Source organism: Pipistrellus hanaki, assembly GCF_964339955.1.
Source record: "Pipistrellus hanaki genome assembly, chromosome: 6".
In the NCBI taxonomy this organism is placed as follows: Eukaryota; Metazoa; Chordata; class Mammalia; order Chiroptera; family Vespertilionidae; genus Pipistrellus; species Pipistrellus hanaki.
Window position 1 is genome coordinate 69,606,120 of NC_140508.1, and position 26,082 is coordinate 69,632,201.

General features: G+C 54.2%; 1 protein-coding gene across 4 annotated transcripts in view; it reads left to right on the forward strand.

Moving 5' to 3' along the window:
- MAPRE2 (microtubule associated protein RP/EB family member 2) overlaps positions 1 to 10,836 on the forward strand; it is a 106,199-nt gene extending 95,363 nt beyond the window's left edge. For all 4 annotated transcript variants that reach the window (XM_084888372.1, XM_084888371.1, XM_084888373.1 and 1 more), the window contains 3 exons: positions 3,295 to 3,434; positions 7,083 to 7,241; positions 8,376 to 10,836. In XM_084888372.1, the coding sequence (XP_084744498.1) occupies positions 3,295 to 3,434; positions 7,083 to 7,241; positions 8,376 to 8,447 (371 nt within the window). In that variant the 3' untranslated portion in view covers positions 8,448 to 10,836. The remainder of the gene's footprint in view (positions 1 to 3,294; positions 3,435 to 7,082; positions 7,242 to 8,375) is intronic.
- Positions 10,837 to 26,082: the final 15,246 nt, after the last annotated feature.

Here is a 26,082-nt window from a genome sequence, read left to right on the forward strand (position 1 = left end):
CGGTTCCTGTGTGCCCAGCTCCGGGTACCAGCTTCCCAGCCATTAACCCTCCCCAGCTCTGGGAGGGGCCCCGCTCTTCCTCCCGAACACAAACTGTGGCCGCAAGTGCCCCGGGCGGCAGGGAGCCGGGCCAGGTCTCCTGTGCAGGCACGGGCTGCAGGGCCCTCCATGCCCTCGCCGCTGCCCCCGAGGGGCCAGATGAAGGATGCCCGCTCCCCCCAGGCCCTCATTCCCCCGGGCACCGGGCTCGGGCTCGGTGTCTGCAGTGCCCCGCGCCGCTCAGAAGGAGTCCTGCCCACTGTCAGGAGCTGACGCTGAAGGAGCGACAAGGAGGAGGCAGACCTTACCGCTGGGTCCACGAGGGGCCAGAGCCCCGGGGGCTGTGAGCTCCTCTCAGAAGGAAAGAGCCGGCCTCTGAGTGACCCACGGAGCAGGCTTCTCCGGTCCCGCCGAGGTCCCGTTCGCACTGGCCACCGCGGGCGGCGCTCTGCCCTCCCCGGTGACCGGCACGGCGTGCGGGAGTGGAGCCTCTTCCGGTGGGAAGGGCCAGATCCTGGGTGCACAGTGGTCAGGGCTGGGGGAGCCGTCCGGCACTGAGGACCCTTTCCGTGGGCACTCCCTCCTCTCAGCTGTGCAGCCCCTGGCTCTCCCTGGCGCCGGCTTTATGTACTGACACGTCAACGCAGCTCGTTATCTCCGTTTAAAAAATAACATCCAGCCCTGCCGGGTACTCAGAGCATCGTGCTGAGACGCCAAGGCTGTGGGTGCGGTCTCTAGTGAGGGTCCTTACAAGAAGCAACTGGTGGCTGCATAAAGGAATGGGACAGCAAATCAGTGTCTCTCTCTCTCTATCGACTCTCATCTCTCCCCCGTTCACCCGCTTCTGCTCAAAAAAAAAAGTGAAATCTATTTGCTCAACTACAGGGGACAAGGCAGTCACGTCAGAGCTGCCCACAGTGGGTGTGGTGTGTTCTCTGCCAGCCGTCAGTTCTTGACCTAGGTGTACTTCCCAAGGCCTTGGTGTTCGTAGAGGCTGCAGGCTGGCCTCCCCGCGCAGTTACAGCTGTCTCCGGGGAGGAGAACTTTTAAGATCTGCTCTCCTAGCAGCTCTCACATGGACAAGAGGCATGAACGCTGGTCACCCTGCCGCCCGGACGCCCAGGACTTGTCTCCTAACTGGGAGCGTGTGCCTTCGACCCGCCCTCCCTACCCCCCTCTCCGCCTCTGAGCTTCTGAGCTGAGTGAAGGCCTGGGGCGAGGGACTGGCCCTCAGAGCAGGGCTGGCTAGGGGGGACGGGGGGGGGGGGGGGGCCGGGTGCTTGTCTGTGTGTGTGTGTGTGCGCGCGTGTGCGTGTGTGCACTTCCGATGTCCCTGCGCTTGTTGTCAGCACCATTAATGCCGTATTTTTAGCTCCTCTGTTGATGATGTTGGCAGGCAGAATACGGTAGATTATGTGAGAAGAATTCCTAAGCTGCATCAGCGCCCCGGCCGTGGAGGGTAAGCCAAGCGCAGGCCTTTTATTTGTTTCCTCGCCCCGAGGTCGCGGGGCCTGGGGTGCCCATGGTGCCGTGGCCTTTCCCACAGACATTACGCCGGCTGCTCGTCACCGACAGACACGGGATGCCCCGGCCGCTGTGTGTCACCGCGGTGTACTGTCGTGGACTCGCGCTCATGTCCCCGTCATCAGGGCACTCATTCAGAGGCCGGTGTCATGAATCACGGCAGGTCCCTTGGGTCAAGCCAGAGAGTGACAGGGACCTGGACAGAGTCCGGGTCTGTTTTCTGCTCCTGAAACCCCTTCGTGCTTGACAGCCGTCAGCACCTTAGAACCCTCTGCAACCCTCTGCTACTGATCACTGTAAGTCGGAAACAAAGGTGGAACTGCAAGCCACCTGACCAGGTTTACTCGCTTGTTTATGTATTTATTTCATTTGTTCCTTCAACCAAGAGGCGCCCCGCCAAGCCCTGTGCGCAGTGCTGGCCGCAGAGCTGACGGGCCTGTTCCTGCCTTCTCCCTCCTGCCCCCCCGCCCCCAATCCGGCCTTCAGAGACATCAGCGTGGGGGGATGGAGACTTGGGGATGGGGCACAGGAGGGGCACCTTGGCCAGCGCAATGCCACTGATGCCACCACGTCAGGACGAGTTCAGAGCAAGGGGGTGGGCCCGGCGAGGGCCTGAGTGTCTGAATCCTGCAGGACAGAAGCCTCGTGCATGTCCCTGTCCCGGCTGCTGGGCTGCGAGGTCACGTCCGTGTCCGTGCCGAGGTCCAGGCAGAGAGGGAGCGTGTGAGCCCAGCTCCAGGGGGTGAGGTCTGACCTGAAATCAGTGCCTTTTTTTTGTTGATTTTGGTTTTTTTTCCAATTTACAGCATTAGTAGCGATGCTGTGGAACCACTTGGTTAGGGTGCTGGCCCTCCGATCCCGCCACTGTAAAGGCGTGTGTTTTCCCTGTAACAGAAGTGATGTATAGGGGATACCTCGACACGTGTGACTTACTCCCCAAAACATCTCAGACCGCGGAGGAGCCTTTCCTGAACCCGTTGCGCGTCTGTGCTTTTCCGAGTTCTGACGCTTCTTCTCGGTCAGTGTCCTATCGAGGTCCCTCTGGGTGTCCTTCCCCCGGTAATTAGACATCCGTGTGACCCGTGCGTTCCAGCACACTGCAGCCGCTGTTGGTTTCTGTACGCACACTGTCCCACGTGTGGCCCCGCAGCCTGACTGACACCCTGCTTTCCACACACAGTCCCCGCGCCCTGCGCCCAGCAGCCAGCCATTTCTCAGGAGCCTTTGCCGCAGAGGAACAGTGAGAAAGCAGGACCTGGGCACCAGGGTGCCCGCTGCACAGAGGTGTCGCTGTCCCCGCGCTCTTTCCGTGACGAGAGCCAGGAAATAACGGTGTTAATATTTCTTCTACAGTGTTCATCGGGTATAACGTCTTTTTCTTGGTTGGTAGTGCTACTATATAAGCTGATCTGAAAACCTTTCCTCTTAGGAAAAAAAAAAAAAAAAGCTTAAAATCCTTTGTGTCTGCTCCTCTTCCCTCGTTGGCCTCGTGTTACCGGCCGGGGAAGGCCCCCGCACACCCAGTGCCCAGAGTGAAAGCTGCCCCAGACAACACTGCCTTTTACCGTGTGTCCTTCCTGCGAGCGTCTGAGCTACGTCTGCTTCGGGCAGGGGTCCCTGCCAGTGCCTCTTAGACATGTTAGCAAACTCCCCCTAAATCGTCCATTTGCTCTGTGTCTACACAGCATTTTCACGTTGCCAATTTTTATCATTTATTCTGCTTGCTTTCAGGTGCAGCTAGGTCCAGTCCAGCATCTAAACCAGGCTCCACCCCTTCTCGTCCCTCGTCAGCCAAAAGGGCTTCATCCAGCGGCTCGGCATCCAAATCGGACAAAGATTTGGAGACACAGGTCCTACAGCTGAATGAACAGGTACATTCTACTCCCTGGCCCCGTCTGTGGGAGCGTGACAGGTGTGAGGGGGAGGGAAGCTTGAACCGCCTCCAGCACGGCCGGCAGTGAACCTGAGGGCGGACGGTGAAGGGTTAAAACAGACGAGAGAATACAGTTGGGGCCATGTGGATCACTGGGCCTGGGTGAGGAAACAGTGACACAGCCCGTAAGCCGAATCTTTATTTTATAGTCGGAACACACAGCAAAACAAGGGCAAGATGCTTACAGTGTTCTTGCGAATTTCAAATCTGCTCCTTTCCTGTTGTTGCCATTCTCTGAACTCTTATCAAGCTTTGTTTAGGCAGCACTTGCTGCACCCCGCCCCCACGGCCCACCTCCCTTAGCTACCTAGGACTGAGGGGTTGGACTATAAGGTCAAGGTTACAACCCTAGCCTTCTGGCTATAACTGTGTTGGGCGGGCTTTGCCACAAGTCAGTCTGAGGCTTGAACCTGCCCAAATGCTGTAGCTGCTCTCCACAGAAGGTGAGGCAGAATCCGTGGTTGCAAACGAGTCAGAATGAAAGAGACTTTTCGGGCCCATTGTGAATATACAAGGTTCATCACCAATCTCACAGCTACGTTAAGACAGGACCCATGGCTCGGCCCAGGTAACTGTGGGTTTGCTGGCCACCTCCCCTCCCCCCCACCACCCCCACCACCACCACCACACACGCCTGAGTGTCTGTTAGGCCGTGGACTAGATGGGGGCTCCTATCTGTCCACTTTCGGCCCGTCTTGACCTCGAGGCGTTAGGGCTAGTCTCCCTCCTCTTCCTCACAGCCGTGTCAGGCTTGTTCTGTGACCGACCCCGCACGTGATGCTGGGAATGTGATGGCAGCAGGACGGACCCCCCCCCCCCCCCATCCCCGCGTAGAGCGCGCGGACAGCACTGTCAGGCAGGTGACCATGCACCCGAGAGCCACAACCTGACACTTGCCACGTGGCTGGGACTTGTTACCCCAGGAGCGCTGAGCCCAGTACTGGGCTGATCAGAAAGCCCAGTGCCTTTTCGGCAGAACTTGTCTTTCCGTCGAATATTCCTCTCGGTCCCAGCAAATCTGGCTCCCCTGCCTTGGGTACTTCCTAGCTGACAGCGCTAATTTTGTCTGTTAAGTCACACAGAAACCACTCTGCAAGGTGTGGCTTTGAGGGAGGGGTTAGACTCCATTTCAAACAAAAAACTCTGCGGTGTTTAGTGGTCGCTTCCCTAGCTGAGCTGAATTCGGAAATGGAGGGCTCTCTCGGTGTAGGTCTTCAAAGTTTTAATAGTAATAAAGCAATTGGTAGGGAGGGTCCCGCTGCAGACGCCTTCGACCCGAGTGAGGAGGAGGGTCTTGTATCCTGGCTGCTCCGCCCCCCGGGACGGGAGCCTTCATCCCGGGCCCAGGCGGCTTCCCACCACACCTGGCCGTTCCCAGGGACGCCTCCGATGCTTGGTGAGCCGTCAGAGGCATCACTGGGATGTGGTTTTTGAGATCATTGTCCATTTGCAGTCGAGAACCGGGTTTAAAAGCAGACAGTTGCTAACTCGGGCGTTGCTTCACGATTCTGGTCACCAATGAAAAAGGAGGCGCCTTCAGTCATCGCCGGGCCGGACTTTGACTTAGAAACCGGGACTCAGGATGCCTGCTGCATCTCCGCTGGAGCCCACATGGGATTCCCCGTCACACGCATCCTCCTCAGGTGGCAGGCGGGTGGCACGGCCCCGAGCGCCTTGGCCCCCCACGTGCCTCGCTGCTCCAAGCTCGCAGGGTGCCCCCCGGAAACGGGGGGAGCCACCAGGCACCGCTGGTCAGAGCCGGGACAGCGGGAGGGGAATGCTGGGGGAAGGTCGAGCTGAAGGTGAACTGCCGTAGTGACGGAGGAGGGGAAGGTGCCTGAGCTAGAACTCTCGTGGCCTTGGCCGTGCCTGCGTTCAGCCGTCTGCCACACGCACTGGAAAGCACCGCTGGGCGAATCCAGCCGCAGAAATGAGCCCAAGGATGGGGGCGGGGGCGGGGGTGGAGGGACATCCCTGGAAGCAGCAGGAGTTGCCGGAGAGAGCTGGCACCCAGGCAGTGAGTGGGGAGAAGGGGGAGAGGAGAAGGCTGCTGCTTCCTGGCCTCCCGCCCCCACGGCGCTGTGAGCATCGGGGGCAGGAGGCACCGGGCTTTAGGATGGGACTTTCAGCCTGGAATCCGGCTGCCGATTGATCTTCCGTCGTGTAATTTAGCTCCTGTTGGTTTTACTGGGGGATGTTTATAGCTGCGCATCATCACCTAATGCGTCTGGAACACCACCAGGTGACGTGGGCCGGGTCTCGCTGCCGAAGCCTCGGCTCTTGGCTCATCACGCAGACCAGAGCGCACTCGCGAGGCGCACAGGCCTTATTCTTGTTCAGATGCGTCCAAACCCTCTTGTCTATTGGAGAGGGGGGGGTTGTGTTAGAGCCAGGCAGGATTTGGAGGACGAGGGGAGTTTCCTTTTCGTGGAATTGAGGCTGCTGGTTGCCTTCAGTTTTTACCAGCATTTAAGCAGCAGTGGGATGAGAAATCCGAGTGAACTGTTGGCACATCGATGCCTGCTGCTTGGTGAGCTGACCCGAGGGACAGTGTCCTGGGCTTCCTGGGATGGGTGCGGGCTCGCCCCTGGGTGCCACAGGATGGGTGGGAGCCTGCCGGGTGTGCGGGAGGGTGGACGCGTCACTGATCCCACACAGACTGGCTGTGTGCACGGAGGCTCAGCCCTTAGCAAAGGGAGACAAAGGCCCATCCCCAGTCATTCTCAGAAACTCTGCTGAGGGTGGTCTCCACGTGCGGGGAGGGGTTCCACCCCCAGAGGCCTCGCCTGCCTCCTGAAGGATGCTCTCTGCATGAGCAGGAGATGCGCGAAGGGCAGAGACTCCGAGGCTCTCGGAGCAGGAACGGCGATGGTTTGGGCCCGAGTGGAGCTGCTGGGAGGTGAGCTCAGGTCTGCTTACCCCCCGAGTGCTCCCTCAGCCGTGACAGCCTGACAGCCGTGGCTCTGCCTCCCTGTCGCCGCCTCCGGTCACCAGCACGCTGTCCGGACCGCTGTGGGGTGCACAGCCTGGACGGTCCTTGGCCAGCATCGCGGAGCAGGAGGGGGACTGTTTCCCGAGGGAACAAGCTGCCGTCTCTTCCCATCGCCCACGAAGCCGGGACAGAGGAGCTAGGACAGTGCCCGCCAGGATTTGGTCTCACCCGGCTCTGTGTGGTCGGCACCCCGCTTCCCAGGAGAGACCGTTTGTCCTGTTTGTCCAGAACTGAGGGTGACTCTGTGCAGGGGCCGTGGAGCCACGAGCGTCCTCAGAATACATCTGAGTGACCACAGCGCCAGCCTCCCTGCCTGTCCCTCCTCACCCCGCGCCCCTCCTGCAGGCGGGACAGCTCTAGCCCTGTGGGCAGGCGCGGTCTCCAGCAGGACACCCTGGGCCCCGGTTCCCGCTCGCACACGCTCCCTGCCGGGGAAGGACTGCGCTCTGAGGGTGCCCATGGCCGTGGGGCCCAGACCGGGCCGCACAGTGACCCCCGCGGGTGCACGGCGGTGGCTCTCAGGGCGCACGGCTGACCTCGGCCTGGGCTCCGTGTCTGACACTGTCTGACCCGCCCCCGCCGCCTCGCCCGCAGGTACACTCGTTGAAGCTGGCCCTGGAGGGCGTGGAGAAGGAGCGGGACTTCTACTTCGGGAAGCTGCGGGAGATCGAGCTCCTCTGCCAGGAGCAGGGCCAGGAGAGCGACAGCCTGGTGCAGCGGCTGATGGAGGTCCTCTACGCCTCCGACGAGCACGTGAGTGGGGGCGGCATTCCCAGGGAACGGGGCACGCACTGGCAGGCTCACTATGTCCGATTCCAGCTCACACCGGGCACGCGTGCGCTCCACATCCGGTTAAAATCCTGGCTTCGAGCCGTTCCTGAACGGCGAGCCGCTGCCTGGGGTGTGGGGGCGCCCCACCACTCTGTCCTTCTCCCAGAGACCGGAGCCGTCTTCCTTGGTCATCACTGGGCCTGTCGCTCTCGGAGCCCTGACCCTCCCGGCAGGTCCCCGCGCCGGGCTGGCCTCACCAGTGCTCACAGCGACCCGCCCGGAGGCAGGCCCCCCCGCCCCAGCCCCCGTGCAGTGGGCAGGCTCCTGTGCGCAGAGCGCTGGGCAGCTCTCAGGGCGGCCGGTGGGGCCGTCGTCATCACAGGCTGTTGGAGGGGGGCCCGGCCCTGGGCACCTGAGCGAGTGGGGCTGAGCCGTGGACACTCCCCACGGGAGGAAGCGCCAGATCCTGTCCCAGCCGACGTCCCGGTGTGGGAGCCCGTGAGGGGAACTCCCAGCTTAGGGCCCATGTGGCCAGAGTTCGTAGCTCAGGGCAGGCAGGACGGGCCTCGACCCAGAGGAGTCTTGCCTCCTGGGTTGATTTCAAGGGAGTCTGTCCAAGGACTCCACTCAGCTCCTCTCTGCTCTTCACACCACCACCCGCAGGGCCCCCTCCCCATCGTCTCTCTCTCTCTCTCTCTCACACACACACACACACACACACACACACACACACACACACGAGCGTGCTGCTGTCTGGATTCCGGGCCGCGAACAAGCAGAAGTGATGCTCACTGGAACCCCTGGCCTCTCTGGATCGGAGCCTGTGGGAGCTGAGCACCAGTCTCACCAGGGCTCCCTGCAAGCGACAGGCCCTGGGGAGAGGCCAGGGCCGGGCGGCTGGTGCAGGCCTGCGCCGCTGTCAGTGTCAGACCCCCCCGGGGCCCCCGATGTCGTGCGCTGTGTCCCCGGAGCGGCGCGCAGGGAGACGCCCGCAGGGTCCGTGCGGCTTCCTTCCGAAGCCCGGGAGAGCCCTCCGCTGGAGCGGCAGCGGGCCTCCGAGGGAGGGGGCACCGGCCCCGGCTGTCTCCGCTAATGCCCCCCTTTCCCCGCCCGCAGGAGGGCCCCCCCGAAGAGCCCGAAGCGGACGAGCAGGCGCCCGAGCAGCCCCCGCAGCAGGAGGAGTACTGACGCCCGCGCTGCCGCCGCCGACACCCCGTGTCGCGTGGGGACTTTGCCTCCGGAGATCGGAGCTGGCGGCCTCGGGCGCCAGGGACTGCGGGCACATACTCCGCCGCCGCCCGGCTCCGTCCCTCCGCCGCCGCCTGGCACACGCCCCGCTTGGGCACGGGATTGGCTCCGTCTCCTCATTTCCCCCCGCCCGCCGCCCCCCTCCCCGCCCCGGTGTGGAACAATGGTAACTTGATATTTGGTATTTATATTGGCGTTTCTCACCCCGTGTCACTAGATGTCACACACAGTGGTGCTTTGGTGTTTGTGAGTCTAACCTCTGACATGAATCTGGTAAAGTAATAAACGGGACAAAGGGAAAGAGATTGATACGAAAGCCATAACGACAGCGACCCGTTTCCTAGGGACGGCACGGAGGGGAGGGAAGGACGGAGCAGAGCCGGGCCCTGGGCCCGCACCCGCGCCGGGCACCACCCCTGTCCCGGTGCTCCTCCTGGAGCGACGTCTCTAGAAACAGCCTCCCCTTGGCCCGCGAGCCGCCTGCCCACCCCCACCCCACCCCACCCCACCCGGGTTCTCATGCGTTTTCTCTCTCAGGGTCCCCTTGGTGGGCAGCCGCCCCCCGCAGCCGTCATCAGCCCCGCGCCCCAGGGCTCTGCGGGGCCCCGCTCCAGGGCGGGGGCGGCCCCGAGGGCGGGGTGCCACGCACCTGCTGGAGGGAGGGCCTCGTGGACGGGCAGGGGCGGTTCACGGAGGGCTGTTGCCGAGGTTGACAGGAACCTTCTGGAAGAGGAATTCCCCTTCCTACGGCAGCCTCCATGCCACTGCCCTCCGCTAGACTGGGGGGTTCAAAACCGAGGAAACTGATGAATGAGAAGCATTCCTTTTTTTTTTTTTAAACTAAGGTTTGCACATTTTCTTAGTGTCTTTCCAAACCTTTGCCTCCTTTTTTTCTGAGAGATGGTTTCCCTTCCCGGATCATTCACTGCACTCGGTCCCTAACTCTAGGTTTACCTTCGCTTGGTATTGACTCGGCAGGTGCAACCCAAACAGCAGACAAGTGTGCCCACCCACTTTCCTCTTCACTGAAAAGCTTACAATAAATTTCTCAACTGTGTATCCTAACGCGCTTCTTTATTGGTGAAACGCCGGCCGGCCGCCCGCTCCGCCGGCCCCACCCCTCGGCGCCCCCGGAGGAGCCCTCCGCGGCGGAGGGGCCGCCGGCTGCGTGGGGAGGCGTTAGCACACTGTGAGGACTGGACAGGCTCCGAGGCGACTGGTCTCCCCCTTCTCTCCTGCTTGCTCTGGCTGCGGCCTGGCTCTCGGCAGTGACGTCCCCCTGCTTACAGGTGGCGGCTGTGCTATGCGCAGCTCATGCCTAGTCCCCCCCTCCCCAAACACACACACACACACAGCCTGTTGTACACAGATTCCTTGTTCTAAAACAGCTTTCCTAAGGAGGCAGAGTACTCCCACACAGACGACGTCAGGGGTTCCTATGGAGCTTCCTGCCGGCCCTGCAGACGCAGGCCGGTGCACACCATGGCGTGCCACCTGCATCCGCCTCACCGGCACCCGCACCGGCTCCCCCTCAGCCCAGCCTGCTCCGCTAGCAGCACGCTGGCCAGAGAGTGTGCAAAGATGGCTTTCCCCGGCCACCATACCCCCCTCCCCTCCCCAGGTCTGGGAGCACACTCTTCGTCCATGTAGGAAAGAGCTGTGAATCCCTCCTCCTGGTCCCTCACGGAGACCGGGGGACCCTGGAACAGCTGGTTCCCAGGCCTGTGGCTGCACCCCAGCTCTGTGCAGGCCACCTCTCGTGGGCCAGGCCTGCTCCTTCCTCCCGATGGCTGTGCCCCCTCATTCCCTCCCCATCGCCGGGCTGGCCGAGCGGTCACCCTTGGTGTGCACCCTGCCCCTCCCCCCACACCCACCGTGCTGGTCATAGCACTTCCGCTACTCGTGTCAGACAGGAAGTGACCGAAGCCGGGGGCCAAGAGCCTGTCTGCCGAGCAGAAAAGACAAACACCCTGTTGACCTGAGAGAAGTCCACCCCAGAAGGGAGCCAAGGACCCCTTCCCTGGTGAGTATCGCCATTCTTCCATCAAGGTCTATATGCATTCAGATCACTTCACTGCATAGTACACCAGAAAGCTTTGGTTATGTATGAAATGTAAACTGAAAGGAATGTAAACAGATGTATTGTTCATTATAAATAGAGCTAAGTAAGGACATAATAGAGGGAGAGTATTATTCAGATGTATCACATTCGTTTTACATTGCCCACGTTGTCGCATGGTAGAATAGCCTTTTGTTGCTGAATATGTGAATAACTTGGACTTGCGGTTATCTTTTTACATATTTAATAAAAAAAAAAAGTATATGTAAACATTGGCTGAGATCTATAGATTCTTACAGTATGATGCTGAAGGTTTCCTTTTGAATGAGTATGTGGAGACGAACAGGCTACTTGTGTGGATTCACATCCTATATAATAAAAGCCCAGCGACCGAAATGGCGGAGCAACCAGAGACCAGAACGACCATTGCCCCACGCCCAGGCCAGCCCCGCCCGCCCCCCCCTCCCCCCGGCAGGGACCCTCACCCCAATCCAGGGCCCCCGTCAGGGCAGGCCAGCCGGCCCCCACCCATACACCAGGCCTCTATCCTATATAATAAAAGGGTAATTATACAAATTGACCCTAACAATGGCATGATTGGAACGACTGCTGGACCGATCACTGTGAGGTGTACTGACCACCTCTTGGTACTTTGCTCCAGCGGGCAAGCTCCAATCACCTGATGACAAAAGGGGAACTGGGGTTGAGTGGTGGGGGACGTGGACAGCACCAGGCCAAGGTCCCCACCCCACCAGTCACCCCACATACAGAGGGTGGCCTGTGGTGGGGGAAGGGCTGGCGAGCGGGCGGAACAGCTGACCTCTCGGTCCCTTACCCTGGCTGTCAGGCACCAATCACCCGATGGCAAACAGGGAACCGGGGGTGGGTGGTGACGGGGGCAGGGCCGGCTGCAGGCAGCCAGGGAAGATGGCCCTGATCGCAGGCCAGGACTAGGGACCGTACCCGCGCGTGAGTTTCATACACCGGGCCTCTAGTTTTATTATAATTACACTAGGAGAGGGGGTCTTTGTTTTCATTGATGGCAAATGCTTTGATTGGAATTATAGGCTAGTATTTGATATCAAAAGTAGCAGCTGTGATACCTTTAAAAACAATGACCAAAAATAAACACCTGGTCCCTCAGGAAACTCCACTGCCAAGCCAAGCGGAGCTCCTGTGGGTCCAGCCGCCCCCTGGATGGGACGGGACGGGTCAGGCTGGACAAGTGGAAATGGGGAGGGGGGTCCAGCGGGGAGAAGCTTGGTGGCAAAACAACGATGGTGACTGACAGAAGCTCTTTGATGACGTCTCTGTCCCTCCTCTGGTGAGTTGACTTTAATGGGAACGATTTACAGACATAAATGGAATATAAAACCAAGTTCCCACAAATGTACTCAGAATTTCGATCTGATCCAAATTTGCTGCTTATTCCTAGGACGCTCTCTTCCAATCTGGTATATTACACCAAGGGCGGACCTTTTTCCTGCCAAGGGCCATTGGATATTTATAACATGAACGAGGGCCATACAAAACTATCAACTGCTATGTACAAAAATCAGCCTGCTGTATCCGGTCAGATACTTAATCAGCTCACCCCTAATGCCTCGGCAGGGCCAGACCCAATGCTTTCCCAGCCCTTATGCGGCCCCCAGGCCGGACCTTCGCCACCCCTGACTTACAGGGATGACCTCCTTACAGGGATGGAACTTTTCTCACCAGCCCGAAAGTTCCCCAAGGCAGAGGAGCATGAGAAAAGAAAGGCGTTCGGACTGGCCCAGGAACCCCCTGCAGAGACTGCGGGACAGGTGCGGGCAGTCTGCGGGAGGCCTTGCCAAGGCCCGCGTCACCCTGGAGGGAGCCAGCCTTCCCTACGCTGCTTCCAGGCACCCCCTAGAGGCCAGCTTCATCTCTGCTTCCCCGGGCACCGACTTCTTCTCATCCTCTTGCCTTTAGGCCCTTCTTTTAAGAGCAAAGACCTGGGAAATAACCAGACAAAGAAACCGCTCTCCATCCACACTCACCTCCGCACAAGGATGCGCTTGTGCCGTGACCTGAGAGCCTCCCCTGGGCTGGGAAAGCTCAGGCTCCAAGCACACGCTCCCATCTGGTTCCCCGGCCCGGGGTTTGACCACGGCTCTCCCGCTTAGACATCCACACAGTCAGGGGTCCATGCGACGCCCCTCACTTAGGAGGTGCCCGGGTGGCTCCGGCAGGCACATCGCTAACGGTCCAAAGTGGTCAGGTCACGTGTTTGCTTCACTTGATTAAATCCGAGATCATCCCTTAAGACAGCATGTGTTCCTGCTGAACTATGTAGGCCAAGGCCGGGGGAGGGATGAAGTAAGGCCACTGAATATGGGCTACAAGCTGCCAGTTCTTTAAGAGGAAACGCACAGCTTTGCTCCTGACCTCTCTTACGCTTCCTCCGGATGCGGGGACACAGCCACGGGGCTCGGCACGGCCACGCTCACAGGCAGCAGCAGCCTGCCCTGGCCAGTGGGCGCCGAGCATCTTCCTGGGTGTCAGCAAGTCCTGTTCTGCCTAACGGGAGCTCTGGTGTCCCAGCGAATGCCCTGGAGGAGCTCCCGAAGGCCAAGCTTCACCTCCACTGAGCACCCCCGGTGGCATCAGATGGCAGATCACCAGGCTGCCCCCGGGGCCGACCCTCTCCCCAACTCCAGCCCGGCCCCCACAGCGGGACAGGTAAGGCTGACTCAGAAGGTGCGTTTGCTAAGTCAGGCCTTGCCTCCTCCTGTTTAGGTTTGGGATTGATTGTAACAGTGGGAAGGCCCGGCTGGAACTAATTTGTTGATGCCTTCTCCCCCCCTCCCCCCCCCCTTTCCACTGAAAGAAAATGCTCAACCTTTTAAGAAACGGACAAGTTTTAATTCTTTTAATCCTCACCCGAGGATATGCTTTCACTGATTTCTAGAGAGCAAAACATGGATGTGAGAGGGACATCCCGATTGGTTGCCTCGCGTACGTGCCCTGACCGAACACCGAACCACAGCCTTCTGGTGAATGGGATGCTACCCCACCAGCCAGGGCAACGGGCTTAACTTTTCAAACGGTTCCTTATGATGTTTTACCCAGGCTGGGTGTGGAGTAAGTATTTTTAAAGGGTAAGAAATATCACACAGCAACAGCTTACTGGAGCAATGTAGACGATGAGAGGACACATTTTATTTCGTTACCCTGTGCAAGCTTCATGCAAAGAGAATGAAACTTCAGTCACATGTCTGCAGTAACAGCTATGAAATAAGGTCGCACATCACTGTTCACCTTCATAAAATGAAAATGAAACATGAGAGAATTGGACTATATGATCTTTGAGGTCCCTTTGAGTCTTAAAAACTCTGATTCTCAACAAATCTCTCTCACACACACACACACACACACACATACGCGGCCCCAAAGGATACTCCCCAACTAGGCATATCTTCCCCAGCTCGCGAGGATGTGAGGCGTTCGTATGAAACTGGAAACAGGAAATGGAAAAGAAGAGTCAGATTCAAGGGTTTTCCGTCTCGGCAGCTGGTGGAAAGGCCATAGTTGAGAAGAGTCGGGCTGGACCCCGTGGTGGATAGCAGGTCCTGGAAGTGGGCGGGCCCTGAGCTGTCTCAGTCTCTGCAGACAGAGCCACCGTGGAGGTCAGTGGTCAGAACAGTGATGTGGAGGGTGAGCCCTCTCTAGTAACAGGTAGCATCCCAATAGTCAACAGCCCACCACAAGGTGAATGTGCCACCTGGAGCTACTTTTTGGAGGAGTTAAAGGAGAGCTGAGGAGACAGAGCAATGCAGGCCCCCGAATGCATGACAAAGCCAATGGGTGAGGGGGAGGATGGAAGGAGGGACAAGAAAGTGAAAGAAAACAAACAACAAAACAGCCTCAAGGAGGATCAACTGAGGGACAACATCAATGCCGCAGAGAAGACACGAACGGTAAATTTTCGGAAGTCAGTGGAGTTGACAAGAACCGGGTGATGGTCAGCTTCAAACAACCTTTTCAGGAGAAGAGTGGGCTCAGAACAAACATGGGAACCGCCTGGGAAAGATCTGAAAGCCAAAGGGAGGGGCTGAAGAAGAGGAGAGAAAAAGGAGCAAACTCCCACAGAGACGTTGGGTGTGGAAGCCAGGACCGCTTTTGTACGAGCCTTGGTGGGAATTCCCAGTGGCCTCCCAGCCACCGAGGGTACTGGGCGCAAAGAGGACGTGGTGGGTGCAGGACTCCCCGACCTGCTCTTCAACCACCCACTCCAAGTAGAGCCCTAAGAAGCCCTGTAACTCAGGGGTCCCAGAAATCGCGGTGATGAGGTGAACCGTAAAGGGCCTATTCTGGTCAGATATTACTTTAAAGGAAATATTTAAATTTGAATAGGCCTTGATTTGCTACGAGGTACAAATAATAAAAATAACCGTTTCATAGATGAAAGAGAATTGCTATGACAACCACAACTCAGCCTCTGGGGAATATATAAATAGGAACCAGAATGAGAAAATTACAGAGAAATGTGACTTTGTCTGGTTTGGAAACTATTTCAACTACTATTCTTTAATGTTTGGCTCATTTGGCTCTGATAGGAGAACATGAAAATATTCCTCCATTTCAATAGCTTCTTTGTATTACACTGTACCGTGTGCAGAGCATCATTGAAAGGGAGGACCCTGGAAACCAAGAGCATCTCATGACTGACCCCGCCAAGACGCCGTCCCCTCTAACACTCAGAGGACCGGGCCGGAAGTTCAGAATGGACAAGCGTTCAATGCGTGATAGCACAGGCCGAGCGGTAAAAGCAGGGAGTGGGATGTGGGATCCATACGTCCTCGGCCACCAGACTGTAAAGCCTCCAGCCAATCTCAGAGGACCGAGGTTTCCTGCCCCTTCTCCAGCATCTTCCTTTGACCGTGACAGTCCCTGAGACCTGCCATGAGGTTAGCTATATATTGTATTTGGTGAGGGAAGGTAGAGCAGAGCAAAGTCAGACATCCATTCCCAGCTTCCCTTGGGATAACCTATCACCTTCCAGAACTCCCTGGAAACCAGAACAATCAGCCATGCAAGCCCACGGACCCTCAGGATGCAAGGTTAGGGTGCGCAGGGGCTGGATCGCTCCCACAGTGCGTTTGCCCTGAGACATTTTAATTGCAGTGTAAGTAGGCCGGTGACCTGTAGATCCTGATTGGCTAGGCTGCAGTCTTCTGCCTGCCCATCTCCTCGCTCCCCCCGCCCTACTGTCCTCTGACACCTCCCGTAGCCTCAGGCCCAGTCTTTCCCCCCTACTCTGGCTTGCTCCTGCATCTAGCCTACAGCCCTGGCCAGCCAGCCCGCCCTTCCCCTGAACCCTCTCCCGCCCCAGAAACCCCAACCGGAGGCAGCTCAGAGCCACCTGCCCATCAAGTGGAGTGGTTAGACACAGATGTCCTCCAACAGCCCGGATGCCTCCCACGTCACCCAAGTTCAACACCTTCCCCAAGAGCAGGAGAGCCGTCAGCAGTGCGCTGCGCCTGGCAGTGCAGGCGCGTACAGGGGAGTCCTTCTGACCTTGCCACTGAACTAGAGGCTTATCACCCTTGTATCGGTGAAGGTAATTGAAAGGTCAGTCATACCCTGGTAAGTAAATTATGAATCAGAACGGTAATGTCACCAGATTGTATATTTTGCTAGACTGTCCATAAGTAAACATATTTTTTAAATATATTTTTATTGATTTTTTTACAGAGAGGAAGGGAGAGAGATAGAGAGCTAGAAACGTCCATGAGAGAGAAACACCAACCAGCTGCCTCTTGCACCCCCTCCACCGGGGATGTGCCCGCAACCAATGTACATGCCCTTGACCGGAATCGAACCTGGGACCTTTCAGTCCGCAGACCGAAGCTCTACCACTGAGCCAAACCGGTTTCGGCTGTCCATAAGTAAACTTACATAACAATTTGTAATCATTCGCAGGTATAAATGTCGGAACATACGTCACCCATTTAAATTCAAATCCTTTCAGGCAAAGGAAACTAAGGAGAAAATAAACACATGGCGCTACATCAAAATAAAAAGATGCACAGCAGCAAAAGAAACTGCCAACAGAACGAAAAGGGAGGCCACTTTATGGGAGAACATGTATGGCAATGACATCTGATAAAGGGTTAATATCCAAAATATATAAGGAATCATACGACTTAACAAAAGGAAGCCAAACAACCCGACTTAATTCAAGTTCCTTCATCCAGGAATGGTCTTTTATGGGGTTCACCTGAGGACACGGTGCATGTTTCCGTGCCGCTGTAACCAATCCACAGACCAGGGGTCCTCAAACTTTTTAAAGTGGGGGCCAGATCACGGTCCCTCAGAGAGCTGGAGGGCCAGACTATATGAACTACTAATTCCTACTGTAACACCTCGGCTGCGCTCACTGCCCAAAAAACCTGACGGGCCGGATCAGACTCCTCTGCGGGCCGCATGTGGCCCGCGGGCTGTAGTTTGAAGACCCCTGCCACAGACAGTCGGAGCCTGAGATAACCGGAAGAGGCTGCAAACGGAACTGTGACGCGTGTTCAGCCCAGCGGGAGCTCCCCAGGCCGCCAGGCTGGTGACCGAAATGGTACCAAAACCCTACATGAAGCTCGCATCCCACGTCCACGTTACGCAGTGTTTTTAACGCGAGTAAATTGGTCACCGACCGGAAACAATTGTCAGCTTGTTGGCTCAGAACTGACGGGCAACGCAGCACTCTGGCCACAGGACCAGGCTCCGCTGTATCACAGAGTCGCTGGACACGTTGGCCTGGGAGGGTCTGAGCGGCGTGGAGCTGAAACAGTCATCTCAACGCTGTTGAAATAGTTAGGGGGTCGGTGCTATGCTCTGCAATAGCACAGCTGAGAACTGGGTTTCTAGCGGGAAAATGGAGGCGTTGTAAGCCTGGGACGCAGTGTTAAAAAGTGGCGTCTCCATACTACAGCCCGCCCAGGCAAGGAACCCACCCTCCTTCTGGTCAAAAAAGAGTATTGCAGACGCTCAGTTTCCCAGTTCTTAGACGGATACTTTTGTCTCTTCAATACTTCCCTTTGTTTTATGGTGTCCTTCTCTGGGACAGAAGGCTTTCCCTCAAAGAGTAAAACAGTTTACGCATTTGTAATCCAAATAGCCTAAATATATCTTCTCTCCAATGTACGTTCTCAAGATTACAACTTGGATGCTCTGAGTTTAATGAGGACGAGAGGACGACTGTTTCCCATTAGAGAGAGAAAAGAGGGAGGCAAGGAACGCACAGCCATCCTGACATCTGCAGTGTATTAGAGGAGACACAGACAAAACACTGACTCTTGAGGTTAAGTCTAAATTTCCTGCTGCAGTTCTGAGAGAGCTGAGAATTCCGATCAAAAAGGCAACAAAGAAAATAAGACCGAAAATGTCTTAAAGCAACTTTCAGAGGCTATTAAATGCCAACACTTGGTTCTTTCTTTGAGACACCGATACAGTCAGCGGTCACCCAGTGCCCACGGACAAAAGCCAGTGAAAACCCTGCCCCACCTCACGTCCTTTTCCAAGCTGGGGACTATGTGCCCGGGACCTGTGTGTCACAGGAGGTGCCGGGCCACCGCCCCGACTGCTCCGCCCGCGTGGGGGATGCTGTTGAATCCCCACGTCCTCTCTAGCATCTCCTGACATCACACTCGGATCTCCAAGAGCCCGTTTCAGCCTCCTTTGGAATCTACTGCTCTTTCATGTTTGACAGCAAAAAGAAAACCCAAATTCCCCGGGTCAGGGGTCAGCAAAGCAAGACAAGTTATCTCGGCAAAAACCAAAGAGCCGTGAGGAGGCCAGAGACGCAGGGTTCTGACAACTCCATCTTTAAGTCTGCCTTTCCGGTCTGCGACCCCTCCTGTATCAGCTACTGAGGAAAGCGCTGGTTTAAGATGCAATGCTGACCAACTAGCTTGGATGGCTCCATGCCGCTTCTCTGACAGGCGACTGATCAGAAGTGAGCACGCACACGCAGATGAAGGATTTGTTACTTTGAACTCAGAATGAAACAGCCTCTCGTCCAAACCTACGATAAAATGAGGTCCGTATCTCTAAACCTTGCACATTTCAAAATGTTTCCAACCACAAAGACTTTGATGGAATCAAGAAACTCAAATTAGGAGAAATTTATTATGAAGCCACTTTAGACAAACCTTATATTGATGTATGCCTCGGTTTCAGCATCTAAGAAAAACGGGCCGTATGGTTGATCCTCCAGACCTGTCACCAATTTTTCCCCTCGTCTTGTCTGAACAGATGATGAACCCTCTGCCACAGCCAAACTCCTATTGCTCTCTGTTCTCATCATGGGTTACTGCGACTCCGTCTCTTTCTCTTGTTTCTCCCCTTCATGTCGGAAGGCCCTGAGCTCAGCCCCGGGTTCTCTCTCCCTTCTATTGTCAGTCACACGTTTGGAGAGCTCATCCGAGATATTCCAGTGGCTCGAATTTACCGGTATGTTTTTATCTCAAGCCCTTCAGAACTCCAGAATTATACACACAGCTGCCTACTTTATATTTCCATTTGGTTGTCTAATAAGCATTTCAAACTTTTCAAACATATATGTCCCAAATTGAACTCCTGATTTTCCCTATCCCATCCCACAAACACACTGCCCGCACAAGCCTTCCTGTGTCTCAGCTATGACAGCTCCATCCTCCAGCTGCTCAAGACACCCGCTCTCCACATTCAGTCCGCCAGATTATCTGACTGGCTACCAGAACGCCAGTAAGAAAACTGTACAGAATCCAGTCCATTCCCTCCGCACCGTCACAGCGACTACCCTGGTCCCGGCTCCATTACTTCTGACCTGGGTTACCGATGGCCTCCTGCAGGGTCTGTCTGCTTCTGACCCTGCCTCTGAGAGAGCCAAGGAGGCCCTCTGCAAACACTAGTCTTATCATCACATCCCTTTGCTTCAGCTCCACAAGAACTCCCCCGGTTCCCTCGTTAGAACAGAAGTCCCAACCCTGGGCATGTTCCTGCTTCTCCTCCTTGCTCACTTCCTTCAGTGATGGCCACCCGGCAATTCCTCCCACATCTCAGCCCTTTCCTCCCTGCGGCCCTTTGCACGGGCGCTTCTCGCTCTTCTTCCCTCAGAGAGCCACAGGGCTCCTCACATCCGTCAGTCTTCGCTGGCTGTTCTGTGCTGAGCGAGGCTGCTCTGATGCCTGTGTGCAACTGCAACCACCCTCCCTCTTACGCTCCCCGCTCCTCGCTCCTCGTGGACCTTCCCCTACCACACATTTGCTACTTCTCTGAAGCACTCATCACTTTGTATCATTTACTTACTCATTTTCTGTTTCCTACGACCACCCACACACACACACACACACACACACACACACACACACCCCACAATGTAAGCTCCATGAGGGCAGGCTTTTTTATGTTTTGTTCACTGAGATGTTCCAAGTGTCTATAGAATATAGGCCCGCAGTCCACCACCTACTCGTCGCCATTCTACTCTCTGGAGTTTTATGTCACGCTTTTCTTTTCAGACTAATGCTGCCAACCTCTCTGGTAATACAAATACCGTGTTTCCTCCCTTCACACTCCAACGTCAACCTCCTCCCCTGGAGTCCTTTCTTCACACTCCAACATCAACCTCCTCCCCTGGAGTCCTTTCTGCTTAGCTCCTCTCTGACCATGGATTTCTATGCACTCAGCCAACAATAAAAAATGTGCGTTAGCATCTTTGTTTGCAGACCCTGTACGTCTTAAGTCGTGCACGCAAACAGCTAAACTCCCAGTTCTTTGTCTTATGATAAATGTGGTTTTTTAACTAATGATTTGGTGCCTTTTAAAGCATGACAAAATATCATTTAAAGCGTGGGCACAGTGTACAATTCAGCTACTTCTCTCTACAGATTATAAAACAAACAAAATAAGTACAAAACGTCAGGGACATTGCCAGACTTAGAACCACAGCCACTGGACACGTGAACAGGAGATCAGAGAGCTCCCTGGTCACACACACGGTAAATACTGAGGGGGTCACATGCCTTCTTTGGTGAGAAAGCCAAACCCGTTGTGTCTCCCAAGAAAGAGAGGCTGAATTCCTGCCCCCCAGAGCCTCGGAATGCAACCTTTCAGGAGCAGGGTCTTTCCCGGGGTAATCAGGCTGAAACAAAGCCACTAGGTGGGCCATGGCCCAGTGTAAATGGTGTCCCTCCCCTAAAGGGGAAACTGACGCAGGGAGGGAAGGTGTGGAAACACCCAGAGAGCCCTGGCCGCTGCGGCTCAGTTGGTTGGGCGTTGTCCCATGCACCAAAGGGTCGTTGGTTTGATTCAGTCAGGGCACATGCCCAGGTTGCGGGCTCGATCCCCTGCGTGGGGTGTGCAGGAGGCAGCCAATTGATGTTTCTCTCTCCCTCTCTCTCTCTCTCTCTCTCTCTCTCTCTCTCTCTCTCTCTCTCTCTCTCTCTCTCCTTCCCCCGTTCCTCTCTCTCTAAAATCAATAAAAACATATTTAAATTAAAAAGCACACGCCTGGGGAAAACACCATATGAAGAGAGCGCACTGGAACGAAGGATCTGTGAGCCAAAGAGCGCCTGCGGTCACCAGAGCGAGGAGAGGCCCGGACAACTCCTCCCCCGGCGCCTTCAGAAAGAGCGGATCCGGCCAGCGCTCTGGTTCGACGTCTGGCCTCCAGAGCTGTGCGACCATGAACTCCCGGTGCTTGAAGCGCCAGCTTGTGGTGTATTGTCACAGCAGCCCCACACACCCGTTGTTGGGGTGCAGGAGCTTGAGCTGAGACCTGTTACATGGCCACATCTTCTCATCATTCAGGTTGCAACAGACACGTGAAAAGGAAGTTTTACAACGGACCGTGTTGATTCCAGAGTGACTCTGTAACTATTACCTCACAATCATTTCACCGACAAAAAACCAATACGATCAAATCCGCATCTGGGGTTGCAGCAGTCGACTTTGCCTCGCCCCTGCACAGCGCTGCAAGCACTCCCCGTTTCCCAAATACCGTGTTTCCCCGAAAATAAGATCTACTTACAGGTTTCCTTCTGAGTGAAATATAAGGCATCCCCCTGAAAATAAGGCCCCCCTAGGCTAAACATGAGAGATTTGGACCACTGATTCTGAAAGAAATGGAGTTACAAGAAATTCACCAGGAAATTCAGGAATTGGATTGTTATGATGATGTTCCAGAAGATGATGACATGATTGTCACTGAATAAATGAGTAAATTCTTGATACTGTAGGATTCACAGTTTGTCTGGTTTGTGTTGACAACTACCGTATACAGGTAATAAATTTCCTTTATTTTCATTTAACAATAAATGTGTACCGTATTCTTCTTCATGGAAAACTAAGACATCCCCTGAAAATAAGACCTAGCGCATCTTTGGGAGCAAAAATTAATATAAGAAACTGTCTTATTTTCGGGGAAACAGGGTAATTACACTCGGTTTAATTTATGAACTGGAAATAGAGAAATTTACATAAATGGTAACCCCAGCAAGGAGGAGGGAAGCACACATTGCCAGGAATGAGGTAGGTAGCAAAAGGCAAAGGCCAAATAGGGACTTTTCTGTGTGTTTTACTCGTTTTACTTCCTTCTTAAAGACTCCTCCATGCCGTCCTCTCCCCATTGCTTCCAGTCAGAGCATCTCTCTGCCTCTCACCGAAACGCTGGTTTGGCAGGGAGGAGGAGGAGGTTCCTTCTGAATGCAGACCAGTCCCCTCTGGCTAACGCCTGGGTCAGAATTACAACAGTATCATTGCTGTGACATGTTACAGGGTTACTGACTGCTCCCACTCGCCTGCCCTCAATTGCTCCTCCCATCACCCCCCAGAGGATGACAGAGTCTTCCTCATAACCCTCATTCTACTGACGATAAAGCTAAAATCCGACTAAGTGACTTGTTCGAGATCGAGCAGCCGGCCCTAGTCAGCGAGCTCAGTGGTCGGGCGCTGTCCCAGGCACAGAGGCTGCGGTTGGGTTCCAGTCAGGGCACATGCTCTGGGTACAGGCTCGGTCCCTGGTGAGGGGCACGTGGGAGGCAGCCAATCAATATTTCTCCTCTCTCTCCCTCATTGCCTCCTCACTCTCTAACATTAAACTTTAAAAAGATCATGCAAGCAGTAAAACCCAGGCTGGAAGCCAGGAATCCCGTTATCAAATTTCAAGTTCTTTACAGCATCATGTTCTAGATTACTTGAGAAATGTCTGTTTTACTGCATAATGCTGGATATCTCTATAGCTGCTGTTGCAGTTGCCATGTCATAAATTTATATTAGTTCTACATGTTTTAGTTTTAGAGCAGTTTTTAGGTTCACATCAAAATTAAATGGAAATTACAGAGAGTTTCCATGTAGTCTTTGTCCCCACACACGTTTAGCCTCCTCCACTGTCAATACCGCACTATCAACACCGCACTATCAATACCTCCCATCAACAACCCCACAGAGTGATGCAATTGCTACAATTCATCAGCATTTTTTAACTATCAAGAATCGTTAAGTGATAATTCTATTAGCATGTTCTTATTAAATAAGATTATGTGGACATCATGTATAAATATTTTGGGATACGTGAAAAGCACTGGGGAATGTACCAGGTGTTTGCATATTTTGGGACATTTAACTCTCACAACTCGAAGGGAATAATTGTTTTTATGTTTATATCTCATGAAACTGAGGCGTAAAAAGGCTTAATGCCTTGCCCACACTACACATGGGAAGCCAGGATTCAAAATATTCCAAAGTCTGTTTCTGAGGCACTGGGCATCAGGGGAAAGACTTTGCAAACCTTCTCACTCTCCAATCAAGGCACAAGAGCACGCTAGAGCAAGCATGTCAAACTCAAAGGCTAGCACGGGCCAAACAAACGAGACAGGCTTGCTCAGAGCAACCGCAGGTCTCCTGGCCTCCTTAGAAGCCCGCCCAGCCTTTAACAGCCCAAGTCAGTCAGCAGCTCATCTAACCCCAGGAGAGAAAAGCAGGAACCAAGGCGCTGCTCAACGAATGCCCAAAATACAGCGGCAGAGCCAGGCCGCATCGCCATGCGGAAGCAGTTGGACCTCGCCTTGCGCAGTGAGGCAGGGAGGCATCTTAGCATCTCAGAGCCCAGAAGCCTTTGCTGACTTCCACTCTCCACAAGTGGACCTCACCCTCTGGCCCCAGGCAATTTCCTTTCTCCTGAGATGGCAGTCATGTTGTCATGTTAAGTACCAAAAGGATGAGAGGGACGGGTAGGGGAGAAGGAGGCAGAGAGGGAGAGGGTAAAAAAGAGGGAGAGGGGGAAATAGAGGGAGAAGAAGGGGAGGTAGTGGTTGTAGGGGGAAGAGAAGGGAAAAGGCAATTCCCAAGACTTGGGAACCAGACTGCCCAGGGCTCCAACCCCCACCACACACACGTTGCCAGTCTCCCACTCTTATCGCTCAGTGAACACAGGAACGACCTCCAAGCATGAGGTCTACTTCTGTCTAAACTCTCCGGAAACATCACCCATAGCTTCAATTGGGCCTGAGTGGCCAGGGAAATAGAGGAGAGTTTCTAACAGGCCTTTAACTTTTAGAGTCTCGCAATAATTACTACGACTGCACCACTCCAGCGTCATACTAACAATGCTGATGCAACAAATAGCAAGGGTAATACTAATTCATAGAGTTCCTATGATCTCTCAGGTGTTTACATATTAAATCCTCTTCAAACCTTATGATAAACAGTCTGTAACTCTAAAATACAAAAGTTCTAAAATCCCAAATGTTTACTTCTATGTATGCAGGAAACTCATAGGCAAAACCTAATCTGAACCAACAATGGGGATTTTTTTAAATAGTCTTTATTTATTCCCCTTAAAGCAAACATTCATATATTTGGTGCAAAATAGGTTAATGTGTTGGATTCTGGTTTAAAACCACTGGAAAACAAAAAACCTTCAAGCTCAAATGGCTTCACTGGTGAATCCTAGCAAGCATTTAAGGAAGAAATAATGTGCAGTTCTATGCAAACTCTTCCAGAAAACTGAAGAAGGAATACTTTCCAAGTCATTACATGAGACCACCATTGTCCTGATTCAAAAACCAGATGAAGACAATGAAAGAAAAAAAAAATACAGAATGAATATCTCTCATAAACAGAGATGAAAAAATTCTTTTTAGAAATTTTAGCAAATTAAATCCAACAACATATTAAGTGGATAAACACATCATGACTAAGTGGGAACTACCCCAGACTGCTAGTTTGGATTAATATAGTTAAAAAGCAACCAATGTATTGCGCCATATTAGCAAACTAAGAAGTAAAAACCATATGATCGTCTGAATAGACACAGAAATAGCATTTGACAAGAACTAATATTGATTCCTGATTTTTTTAAAAAAAAAAAAAAAACCTCTCAGTAAACTAAGAAGAGAATGGGAATTTCTCATCCCAGTAAAGGGCATCTATAACAACTGCAGCTAGCCTTATCCTTAAGGGTAACAGACTAATCACCTTCCCTGAACATTAAGAACAAGGCAAGGGTTTCCACTCTCACTATTTCTATTCAACATCACGCCCAAGATTCTGGCCAGTCCATTAAGGCAAGAAAAGGAATAAAAGTCGTCAGGATTTAAAAGCAACAAGTAGGAGAATCCAAACACACCTAAAGTGCGGCCGTGCACAACAATTTCAAAACTACAACTAAAAGACAAAGGTCTATTACCCAGATCCATGGGAGGGCTGGCTGAGTGGAAGTTCTACAACTATTGATAGATGGAAAGAGAGGGGAGCATTCAGTGCACAAATGCTGAAAAACTGAGTTACGGAGACACACGATACTGCTGGTGGTGGATCCCGGCTGGCGGCGGGCATTGCTTTCTTCAACCCTCCTACATGCCATGTATGCATTTATTAGTTTGTTTATTGCTTGGTCTCCAACATCCACCACCACCACCACATGTCAGCTCCATGACCAGATGAGCTTTGACTGCTGGTTCACCCCTGGATCTCGAATGGGTGGAACAGCATCAAGGTTCACTAGACGCTTCATAAATGCCAACCGATGACCAGCCTCCGCCGTCAGCTGTTCCAACGACCATGGCGGGGTCCAGGCACTATCCCTCCTGGGTTCCCTGGCAATCGCCTCCCTGGGGTGCCACCCTGTGTGTGTGTGTGTGTGTGTGTGTGTGTGTGTCCCCGGGACACCTCGCCTCATTCGCCTGGACAACAGCTTATCTGAGGGCAGCTGCCGCCGCCGCCGCAGAAGCAGCTGCCAGAGGAAACACGTCCTGTGCCAACATCTGGGAAACTCACTCTGAGAGGTTCCAACCTCTGCACCAAGGAAAGGAGCCCTTCGCTGAGGGGCCGCGATTAGAAAACATTACTTTCAGAATGCATTTACGGTAACAAGGAGCTCGCTGGTGCGTAAAAGTTCAAGTGCTCATGAAAACTTAACATTGCAAAAACTTAGTTTCTGGACATGCTAAATCGGTATTATTTTTCTAAGTTGGGGTAGAGAAAATCATGTTTATTTTTAGAATAACAAAATGAAGGTGG